The 12,115-nt window shown below is 37.7% G+C and overlaps 1 protein-coding gene across 1 annotated transcript in view; it reads left to right on the forward strand.

Moving 5' to 3' along the window:
- The window catches only part of MFSD14B (major facilitator superfamily domain containing 14B), a 73,067-nt gene that overhangs the window by 17,759 nt on the left and 43,193 nt on the right, over positions 1-12,115 (forward strand). Inside the window, exon 2 of the mRNA XM_047100429.1 lies at positions 10,970-11,065. Coding sequence (XP_046956385.1) covers positions 10,970-11,065 — 96 coding nt within the window. The remainder of the gene's footprint in view (positions 1-10,969; positions 11,066-12,115) is intronic.

Here is a 12,115-nt window from a genome sequence, read left to right on the forward strand (position 1 = left end):
GAGTGGGGGAGGAACAGAGAGTGACAGAGACACAGAATCCGAAGCAGGCTCCAGGCTCCGAGCTATCAGCATAGAGCCCAACACGGGGCTGGAACTCAGAAACCGCGAGTTCATGACCTGAGCCGAAGTTGGAAGCTTAACCAACTGAGCTGCCCAGATGCCCCAAGATTTGTTAATTTTTTGATAGTTTCATAAATTGACTTTTATTGATTTTTGACATTTTTTGCTCTTCTACTCAGTATTGCATTTATTTCTGCTCTAACCCTTTATTTTTTCTTTTTTCTTGCTTTTCTAGTTCCTTACAGTGAAAAGTTAAGTTACTGATTTCAGATATATATATGTATTTTTTTAAATAATCGGGCATTTACGGCCATAAACTTCCCTCTAAGCATTGCTTCATCTGCATTCAGCAAACTTTGATATATTTTCATTTTTTGTTCATATGAAAGTTTTGTGACTTATGATTTCTTATTTGACCTATGGTTTATTTAGGTGTATGTTAATATCCACATATTTGCCAATTTTCTAAATTTCTTTATGTTACTAATTTCTAGTTTCATTACATTGTGGTCAAGATAACATAGTTTGTATGATTTCAGTCTTTTGAGTTTATTTAGACTTGTTTTATGGTATTTCTCTGTACACATGAGAAGAATGTACTGCTCTAGTTGGGTAGAGTTCTCAATAAATGTTAGGTCTAGTTAGTGTGGTGTTGCTAAAATTTTTACTTCATTGTTGATCTTCTAATTGTTCTATCCTTGTTAGAAGTAGGTATGGAAATCTCCAGTTATTACTGTTGAATTGTCTGTGCCTTTTAGTTTTTAAGGGTATGGGTGCCAGCAGGTAAGGGAGAATGAATGATTTAATGTTATATAATATAAATATCTTTGGTATTTTCTATAAAGAAGTCCTATACATCAATATGAAAAATTACATTCTCTAATGAAAAGTATGCAAAATGAACAATTTGTAGACAAAGAAATACAACTTTCTAAGAACCATAGGGAAGAAGTAGTATTTCACTTGTAATCAGGGAAATACAAAATAAAATGATATAACCATTAAAATATCTAATTAGCAAATATTAAAAAAAATTTTTTTAATGTTTTTATTTATTTTTGAGACAGAGAGAGACAGAGCATGAGCAGGGGAGGGGCAGAGAGAAAGGGAGACACAGAATCTGAAGCAGGCTCCAGGCTTTGAGCTGTCAGCACAGAGCCCAACGCAGGACTTGAACTCATGGAGTGTGAGATCATGACCTGAGCTGAACCAGCTGAGACATTCAACCAACTGAGCCACCACCTAGGCGCCCCTCTAATTAGCAAATATTTAAAAATTACTTGTAGTCTTAGGATATGGGAGACAGGTATTCTCAAACACTGGTAATGATACAAGTCACTCTTTAAATAGTTTTTTTGACAACCTCTTTGAAGCTTTTTAGTTTCCTTATATTTTGTTATGAATACTACCCCTGTATTCATCATCCTAACCTTAACAGTTAAAAACACACAAGGCCAAGCTTATTTCACTTGCATTTTCTATAAACTGGTCCTTACATATCAGCTAAATTGAATCCAAGCTTTCTGTTTGTTTTATTTCATTTTGGGAAGAATACTTTATATGTGGTTTATTTCTTGTGTAACACATCACGCAGCAAATAACTCTCTTTGTGATGTTGTAATGATGAGGTTTTAGGTATTGTCAGCTTAATCATTCCCTTATAAAATGCCTTATCAGCTTTTAACCTAATTGTTTTAACAGGCATTAATGCTTGTTATCTAGTTGACTATTTCAGTGAGGCTTAGAAAGTGGCAGGATTTTAAATTAATCATTCCTTTGTCCGTTATTAAAATTCTTAAAAAAAGAAGAGCTTTTCCTAGTCAAATATTTGGTTATTCTAAGATACACCAAAAGCAGAAGGAATGCTTCCCTTTTCTCCCCCCCTCCTCATTTACCAGTTTTCAGAATGATGGCTTGGTTTTCTGGCATCCTCCAAAGATGAATGGACTTGTAAATTTGAACATATATGATCTGTTTCAGTCAATGATAGATATTACTCTTTTTACTCAGTCTTTGCCGAGTGGGAGTTCCTTCAGGTTGGTGCCTGAATCCTTTTGACATGACTGTAGTCTTTAGTAACATCTTTGCTTTTGGCAAGATATGTTCCAGAATCAGTGATATTTTTTGCCACAAACCTGGTGTCAGCTGTTTGTCTAACAAGTCCTGTTTTCTTTTAGTGGGAACTGATAGTTGAAGACCACAATCCTGGGCCTAGGGAGTGTTCATTCCTATTGGGTTGCTCATTTTTTCTGTCTTCAGTGGCCAGAACTAGAAAATCCTAACTTTTTCATTAAGGTAATGTGTATCATAATGTATGTTGTTTTCTTAAAACCAAATTTCAAATTTCAGGTTTTTACTTCTCTGATTTGATACTTGTATCTTTCTTTTATGGTGATAATCTTGGTTCCTATTGACTGTAGCATTGTGACTTATTCGCTGTATTCCACCGTTTACATTTGAAAGTTTCAGAAGGTAAAAACAATTCATCACTACCAGCATGATTACTTTTTACTCTTAGAATATAACTTCTAAAGGTGCTCATTCAAATTCTGTGTTTTAAAATAACCAAACCACAACTTGATATATAGGTAGGATGACGTATTTAATTCGGATTTAATTTTGTTTTACAGTTAGCTAAAGCATTACCTGGTTCCAAAGTTAAACATGAAACAATGTATGAAATCTAACTTCATCCTGTGGCTTTCACTCCCTTTTCTCCTTCCTGTATGTAACTGCATGAATGCTTATTTTTCTTAACATCTTGTGTTTTGTTTAATATAAGCAAATAAATGTGTGTGATAGGTATTCATATTCTTTGTTCCTCTCTGGCAAAAAAAAAAAAAAAAGTGCCTATAAATTACATACTATTCTGTACTTGCTTTTGTTTTGTTTTATTTTGTTTTACTTAGCATATCCTAGGCATTGCTCCAAAGTAGTATGTAGAGATATTTTTGCCACAGTACAATACTCTAGTGTGTGGATTTAAAGTAGTCTGTTTTGGGGCGCCTGGGTGGCGCAGTCGGCTAAGCGTCCGACTTCAGCCAGGTCACGATCTCGCGGTCCGTGAGTTCGAGCCCGGCGTCGGGCTCTGGGCTGATGGCTCAGAGCCTGGAGCCTGTTTCCGATTCTGTGTCTCCCTCTCTCTCTGCCCCTCCCCCGTTCATGCTCTGTCTCTCTCTGTCCCAAAAATAAATAAACGTTGAGGAAAAAAAAAAAAATTTAAAGTAGTCTGTTTTGCCAGTACTGAATGAACTGTCTCCCACCGCCCCCCCACCCCCTTGCTTTTTGGTTATGATAGTGCTTCCATAGCCTAGTGCATGTGACACTTCATATTTTTGCCATATTGTCTTTGTGGAGTTGTTTCTTCAGAGGATAAATATGTAAGTAATTTGGCTAGATATTGCGACATTGTACTATTTCTCATCCCCATTAGCAGTGTAAAATCATATTCTCAAATTTCTGAAATTCTGTGATTCTGATAAGAATTACATCTGAGCATAGCTTGATTTTTGCATTTTTCTTACTATGAATGAAGTTGTTGAAGGGCTGTTTGATACTATTTCTATCTGTTCATATCTCTTGCCTGTTTTTTGTTGGGTTGTTCGTCTTGATTTTTTTTTTTTTTTAACGTTTATTTATTATTGAGAGAGAGAGAGACAGAGCATGAGCATGGGAGGGACAGAGAGAGGGGGAGACAAAGAATCTGAAGCAGACTCCAGGCTCTGAGCTGTCAGCACAGAGCCCAGTGCGGGGCTCAAACTCACAAACCGCGAGACCATGACCTGAGCCGAAGTTGGACACTTTACTGACTGAGCCACCCAAGTGCCCCATCTTGATTTTTTTTTTAAGAAACATTTTATATGTTGAAGAAATCAATTGATGAGCTGCAATAGTAAATTGAAATCTTTTCACCCACACCTTTTTAATTACACTTGGTTCTTACTGATTATAAATTAAAATGTGTGTAACTTTGGCCCTCCAGTTCCACTCATAGGAATTTATCCCGGAATGCTACATTGTTGTATATATAAAAGGATATTGTCTCAACAGTTTCATTCCTAGGTACATAGCAAAGGAAATTAGAAACATATGTTCATACAAAAAATTGTACCTCAACATTTTTAGCAGCATTATTCATAATAGCCAAACTTAGAAACAACCTAAGTGTCTGTTAACTGATGAATAAACAGGTAGCAATATGTCCATATAATGCAATATTATTCAGCCATAAAATTGAATGATGAACATGGATGATTCCTGAAAACATGCTAAATAGAGGAAGCAAGGCACAACAGGCTACATGTTCTATGATTCCATTTATGAATTCCATTTATTTTTTATTCCAAAACAGGCAAATCTGTAGAGACAAAAAGTATTAGTCCTTGCCAGGAAATGGGGTGAGGAGAGAATGGGGAATGACTGCTAATAGATATGGGGTTTCTTTTTGGGGTAATGAAAAATCACCTAAATATCGAATTTCAGAATAAGATAGTGGTGATAATTTTACAACCTTGTGAATATAACAAAAAAATGCTGAATTGTACAGTTGAAAACAGTGATTTTAATGGGACGTGAACTATAGCCCAATAAAAAGTTAAAAATGCTTATTATCAGTCTAATGAGAGCATTAAACAAATTCAAATTGAAGGACATTCTACAAAATAACTTGTAAAGAGGATAGCAGTAGTCCTCAACAGTGTCAAGAATACGAAAGTAAAAAAAGCCTTACTCACTATCTCAGATTGGAAGAGCACAAGGAAACATGAGAACGAATTGCAGTGTGAAATCCAGGATTAGATCCTAAATCAGGAAAAATAAAACGTTAGTGGGAAAAAGGGTGACATTCAAATAACGTATGTAAATTAGCTACAGTAGTATAGCAATGTTAACTTCTAGGTTTGGATAATTGTACCATAGTTATAGAAGACATTAACATTTGGAAAAGTTGGGTGAAGGGTATACCAGAACTTTGTACTGGTTTTGCAGCCTTTTGATAGGTTTTAAATTATTTAAAAATAATTAATTGCAACAACATTAAAAAAGTAGAAACTCTCGGGGCACCTGGGTGCAGAGCCTCCTTACGATAACTCTCTCCCTCTCTCCCTCCCTGCCTTAAAAAAAAAAAGTGGAAACTCCATAGATAAGCATCAGTAGTGGAATGGTTAAAATGATGGGTACATTCAGGCAGTAGAATACTGTGTAGCTGTTATAAAGAATGAGGATTTGGATGCAGTGACATGGAGAGAAATAAAGGTTAAAAAAGGTAACCTGTATATTCTGTTACCAGTTACGTAAAAGTATGTTTTTACTCATGAATATACATGTAAATAAATATATGACAGATTTCTAACATTGTGAATACCTATGGAGAATAGAACATGTATATTCCCTTATTGTAAGGCTTTACAACATTCATATGTCAGTGTAACTAACAGCTGTAATTTCTTACAAAAAAAGTACGTATGTTCCATTAAAAAACGATGCCAAAAGACCACATTAGGTGGAAGAGAAATGCTAAGTCCAAGTATGTAGTTCTTTCAGTACTGGCTTTCATGAGTTTGATATTTTGTTTCTTTGTATCTAAGCGCATTGCTAACTTTTAGGGATATGTATGTAGTGATTTATTCGTTGGTTTCTGTGTCCCATTTTGCATGAAATCCCAGGGAATACTTGTTTTGCAGTGTTTTGTTTTGATGACTAGTTACAAACTTCTCTGTAGCCAGACTGACTTTAAACCTCTAGTTACCTCTCTTTAGGAGAGAATTACAGTAGGCTTAATTAACAGGACTGAGTCTCAAGCAATACAATGTTAACTCCTCAAGTTAAAAATATATATATATTCATTGCTTACTGGTTCCTGTGACCGGTCTTTTAAACAGAATGCTGGGGACCATGCCTTTTATTCACTTATAGGCTAACTTCAGTATGCTAGGCAAATCATCACTACCGTAAAAAAGGAAGCCACTGAGGTTTGCATCCTGGAGCAAGGGCTTACTGGCTCAATTTTAGAGGGATTTCTGTTTATTGATTTTCACAGTTATGGGTGGACTGAGGGATGAGATTGGATAGCTACAAAAGGGATCCCAAGAAAGTCTTAAGAGTTTAAAACTTAATCATGAGGTCAAGGGGGGTGCTGAATCAGTTAATGATCACTACATAAGAAACTAACCCCAAATTTAGTGGCTTTAAAACCACAACCATTAATGACAATTCTTTGGATTAGGTCATCTTGGGCTTCTTCACTGGATTTGCTTGGAGTGACTGCCGCTTCGTAGTCACCTGCAGGCTTGATGGGTTTGAGTGAACTAAGATTGCCTTTCTCCTATGTCGTCTAGGTGGTGATGCTGTTCACCAGTTGGTCTAGGTGGCTCAGTAGAGAGGGCTTCAGACACTTTCATCCTCCTGTGCCTAGAAGGCAATTCCATGTGGTCTTGGAGGCCTCGGTTCAGAAGCCCATGTTGACACTTCACCTGACATCTGTTGGTTAGAGCAAGTCGTTAAGCCAGCCCAGACCCAGGGAAGTGAAGAAATAGACTACCTTTTGATGGCAGAGGCAGCACAGTCACATTGCAAAAAATGATGTGTCCAGGGATGAGAGGAATTTGCAGCTCACTTTTTGCTGAGGTATATACCTATTTCCACAGGTATAATAGGATGACATAAGTGTGGCACCAAGAAAGATTTGGAAAAGACAGGGAAGAGAAGTCAAGATAGGGTCAAGAGGCCATTGCAGTCATTTGCGGGAAAGATGGTAATACCAGTGTATAAAGACATCACCATATGCTCGTCATCTAAACATGTCCTTGTTCCATACTGATGTATAAAGGGGCAATGGAGAGAGTAGACATTGAACTGATCCAGGGAGACTGCACTAGATCAGGCTCAACTGGATACAGGCAGTTAAGTTTTGTTAAAATCTTTCTGATTCGCTCATACAATTTAAGGAAGAAACTTCTGATACGTTTTTCATCAGCATACTGACCACCAAGAGCTTAGGAAGAATTGGAAGGAAGGCAGATTTATTTTTGTCACCTTCTTATATTCAGTTGCCCACACTTAGTTCCCACCATACCAAGGCCTGCCTGTTACCCTCCCTTTCTCTGATGTGTCACTGGTATTGACTAAGGGATGAATGATAGTTCAATTAATTTATGTAGAAATGAGAATAAGAAAGTGTTGGCATTTTAGAAGAGGTGTTTGTTAAACAATTTCTAATTGATACATCTAAACATACAATATATAAACAAAAAGGTAGGTTGTCTGTTTTTTTGCAAGTTGTTAAAATAGCATAATATCCTGAAGATACAGCACACAGATTAAGGTGTCTATCTGTCTTTATGTTTAGTCAGCATTGCAGCCACATGGATCTCTATCCCAGTGGTCTCCACAAATAGATCTCCATTGCTTGTGAAATCACCAAACCACAGAAACTGCAAACAAGAAACAGGGTTGCCTTCCTATGTTTCTTAGGAAACAGTTTCCCCTGTTTCCAGAGTTTTTTGAGATTCTTGTATGTGTGATGCTTAATGATTAAAATGAATCATTCAAAAGGAATGTTTGGGCTATCTGTTGACAGACTCACCCACTGGAAGCAATTGCTTTGTAGTGTTGGGTGGTGACTATCAGAATTTTCACCCAAATAATTAGAAATTATTGGGAAATACCGTCTAATTTACTTCTTTAAAATTTATTTTTGCCACCAGTTCCACATTTTTTCTATAAATTTTAAAACAGATTCCAAACATACTCACGTTTCACAAACATACACATTAGTATGTATCTCTAAGAAAGAAAGATCTTTTAAAAACATGCCTTACTTCAATACCATTATTACAAGGAGTATAATTCTTTATTGTCAGCTAATAGTCTGTTTTCGAATTTCCATGATTGTCTCAGAATTGTCTTTTTTCCAGCTAGTTTGAGTCAAAACCCAAAGCCCCACATATTGCTTTTGGTTAATATTTCTGAAATTTCTTTCAATCTATGTACTAACATAGTTCTCCCTCCTTTTTCTTTTTTTCTTGCCCATACCATTTCCTTGTTGAAGAAACTGGGTCATCTGTTTCAAAACTTTTTCTGCATTTTGGGTTTTGCTGTTTATTATTTATTTTTATTTTTTTAATGTTTATTTTTGAGATAGAGCACGAGTGGGGGAGGGACAGAAAGGGGGAACTTGGGGGGGGGGGCACAGCATCCGAAGCAGGCTCCGAGCTGTCAACAAGGAGCCCGATGTGGGGCTCAAACTCACCAACTGCAAGATCATGACCTGAGCCGAAGCGGAGGCTTAACTGACTGAGCTACCTAGGCACCCCGGGTTTTGCTATTAAAAGATCAGAGAAGAAATCCTTCTTCCCTCTCATGTTATGTTGTGGAGTGCTTACTCCTTGCTGTAGTTGGGTGAGAGGAGGGCTATTTGGGATACATCCTACATAGCATTTAAATTACCATTCCATGGGAGGTAGATAAAAATGAATCCTACCAGGGGCGCCTGGGTGGCGCAGTCGGTTAGGCGTCCGACTTCAGCCAGGTCACGATCTTGCGGTGCATGAGTTCAAGCCCCGCGTCAGGCTCTGGGCTGATGGCTCGGAGCCTGGAGCCTGTTTCCGATTCTGTGTCTCCCTCTCTCTCTGCCCCTCCCCCGTTCATGCTCTGTCTCTCTCTGTCCCAAAAATAAATAAACGTTAAAAAAAATTTAAAAAAAAAATGAATCCTACGGTTTGTTGGAATACTCTAGAAAACAAGAGCATAACAAGGGGATAGAAAGGTGGGAGACCTTGTTGGACCAGTGGGATGGGGGACTGAAGGCCCTGGAGCAGAGGAGTTCCCAGGATCTGATTTACATTTGAATGGATCCCTGGCTGCTGTGCAGTGGGTGAGGGAACAGGGTTGGAAAGCTACTCTGTAATCTGTGCTAGAGGTGGTGGAATTAGATGGAGGACAGTGTGGGTAGAGCCAAGGGTAATGGCAAGGTTTCTGTCTCCAGCAGCAGGAATAGAGTCTCAGAGAGTCTCTCAGTCACAGAGAGTCTCAGAAGGCTTAGCCACAGGTAGAGGCTGAACAGTTGCTTCCATTTCCATTCATTCTTCTGTTCGTAAAGGACAGCTGCAAAATAGTGCTTTTTGATGGTTATGTTCAAGGCCTTTTGGTTTTGGGGGAGGAGGAAATACTTTTTCTTTTAAACTTGGTAAAATGTTTTCTGTTTTTGCAAATGTCTTATTTAATGACATTTAAAAGTACTTACTTTTGGACATTGAAAAAAAATTGAGAAATTTACAAGTGTGAATTTTTTTTTAATGTTTATTTTTGAGAGAGAGAACAAGAGCGGGGGCTGGGCAGAGAGAGGGTGACAGAGGATCCGTAGCAGGCTCTGCGCTGACAACACAGAGCCTGATGCGGTGCTCAATCCCATGAACCATGAGATCATGACCTGAGCCAAAATCAAGAGTGAGGCTGAGCCACTGAGGCGCCCCTAAGTTTGAATTTTTAATAACAATTGTTCTTGGCTCTGAAAATTCCCAAAACTCCAAAAACATTGAAATTCTATTCCCTTCGTCTAAATTTAGCAGTTAACATTTTGTAACATTTGCTTTAGGAAGTATGTATGTACCATTTTTTTGTTTGTTTGGCTAAGCCATTTGATAATAAGGTGTGGACATCAAGAACCACCCATATTATTATCTAATATGTAGTCCAAATTCACATTTTATTCTTTTGTTCTCTTTTCATCCAGGATCCAGTCCAGGATCCCACATTTGGTTGTTGCAGCTCTTACCTCCTTCAATGTGTATGAATCTCCCTGCCTTTATTTTTTGTCTTTTATGACATTGACTTTTTTTTTTTTTAGTTTCTTTTGAGAGAGAGTGCACGCACACGCATGCACACATGAGCCAGTGGGGGAGGGGCAGAGAGAAGAGGGAGGAGAGAAAATCCCAAGCAGGCTCTGTGCTATCAGTGCAATGCCCGATGTGGGCTCAGTCTCATGAACCCAGAGATCACAACTTGAGCTGAAATCAAGAGTTGGATGCTTAACCAACTGAGCCACCCAGGGGGCCCATTGACATGGACATTTTGTCTTATATAATGTTGTCTTATATAATGTCCCACATTGTCTTGTATAATGTCCCACGATCTGGATTTGTCTGATCATTTCCTTATGATTAGATTGCATTTAAACCATGTGGATATACTTTTACCTTTTAAAGAATTAAAGATATAAACATAGGAATAGTGTGGATTTTATAGAGTCTTTTGCAAGCATCACTTCTAGTTACTACCAAACAGTAGCAAGGCACCTAATCTTCTAGTGAGGATGTCACAAAGCCAAAGAACATTAAATTGAAGAGAATTTAGATTTTGTCTGCAGAAGTCACAAACTGCAGAAAATTAGGAAAACAGGCACAGTCTTAAAACGCAATAGACACCGAAAGCTGGATTTTGACACTGTGGTATGGACTGTGTTTTCCTTATTGTTCTTCCTCTGCCCGCCATCATTTAAATCATCTGTGCTGCCCTGGAAGCTCTTGAGTAAGAGACCCACGTACCCACATGTCATTACATAGCTAGGGAAACTTTAGGTTAGAGCAGCCACGTTGTGGAGGAACACGTAATTAGTACGAGACAGAATTGTCAGGTCCTGGAACCTCAGTCTCTTAAAGCCCCAGTTGGTTCTCAGCCAGAACTCAGTTATTTGCATTGATGAGACAAGTAAAAACTTTTTAACCTTGGCATTTTCTGTGATGAGGCAAGATGAAGGAATCAGGCATACCGCAGAATGAAGTTTTATCTTACACAATATAGGTAGGTTTTAAGTTTATTTTGTGTAGCACTTTTTTTGTGTTAGATACTATTAGGGTAATGGATTTCTTACATATGTTTACTAGTTTTCATAATAACTTTCTTCCTTTTTTAGCTACAGGGCTTTGGCCGACCAAGTGTATACCATGCTGCTATTGTCATCTTCCTAGAATTCTTTGCGTGGGGCTTGTTGACAACTCCAATGTTAACTGTAAGTATTGCTGAAGAAGTTGGTTTTTTTGAAAGCAAAAGAGAGGTTCTTAAGCACATATCCTCAGGGTTGTATGTCTAGCTATGTGTTTGAGAGTAGATTTGACAATGATTTAAGACTGCTTATTCCGCTGGGTTGTTTCCACTGTGTAGACTGTGAACTACCTGCAACAAAACACCTGGGCTACTCATTAAATATTGTTAAGTAACCAGGCATTCCCACTGAACCAGAATCTTGGAAGTGCTGTGAGTGAACTGTCTGCATTTAGGAAGATCATTAAGCTGTACTAGAGGAACTTATCACAAAACTTTGTCAAAATTTATAACTGACTTTGGATGTAATGGCCTCTGACTAAGAACATAGTAAATAGATTGGTGAGTACCTTGTAACACAAGTGATAATTGTAAGAATGTACAGATTTTCATTTTTGGTAGCTAGCTTACCTATTGCCATTTCTTTGCAGAGGCTGCATTCAATTTCTGGATATTTGATGTATAGTGTGGATAGAGGGAAGGGAGATGCTAAAGAAAACGTGGCATGTAGATTTTAGGTGCTTTATCGCTAATAATTCTAATAAATACATTTTAAAATTGAAAAAAGGATATTTTAAAATTGGCCTTAAATTTCATTTGTCTTAAATTGTTCTTTAAAACTCATTGGTGGTTAACTCTTCCCAGTTAACATTTTGCCTTAACCAAAGAATCCCTTTGTATACAGGTAAACTTTGTTCCCAAAATAGGTTTGGCAAATAGCTAACTTTACAGGGTGGCTGTTAGCCTTATGTAGGACTTTGCTGTGTGGTTTTTAAATTTGTAATTCTTTTGGTGCATTAAAATAAAATTTGATTAATTAAAATTACTACTTGGATGGAACAGTCGACTTAAAAGATTGCCTGTTTTTAAACTTGTTTTATTCTGTCTTGTTGCACTGCCTTTTCCTTCCTAACGCTTTATTACAGAAGGTAATGGTTATTAGTTAATGGGGGTCCCCCATTTTAAGTTTCATGAGCCTGCTGTGTTCATCATTGGGCTGCCTTTGACACGGTGCTTA

This window comes from Lynx rufus, unplaced genomic scaffold, assembly GCF_022079265.1.
Source record: "Lynx rufus isolate CCGP_SWC_20201006 ecotype Redwood Valley unplaced genomic scaffold, mLynRuf1.p SCAF_10, whole genome shotgun sequence".
In the NCBI taxonomy this organism is placed as follows: Eukaryota; Metazoa; Chordata; class Mammalia; order Carnivora; family Felidae; genus Lynx; species Lynx rufus.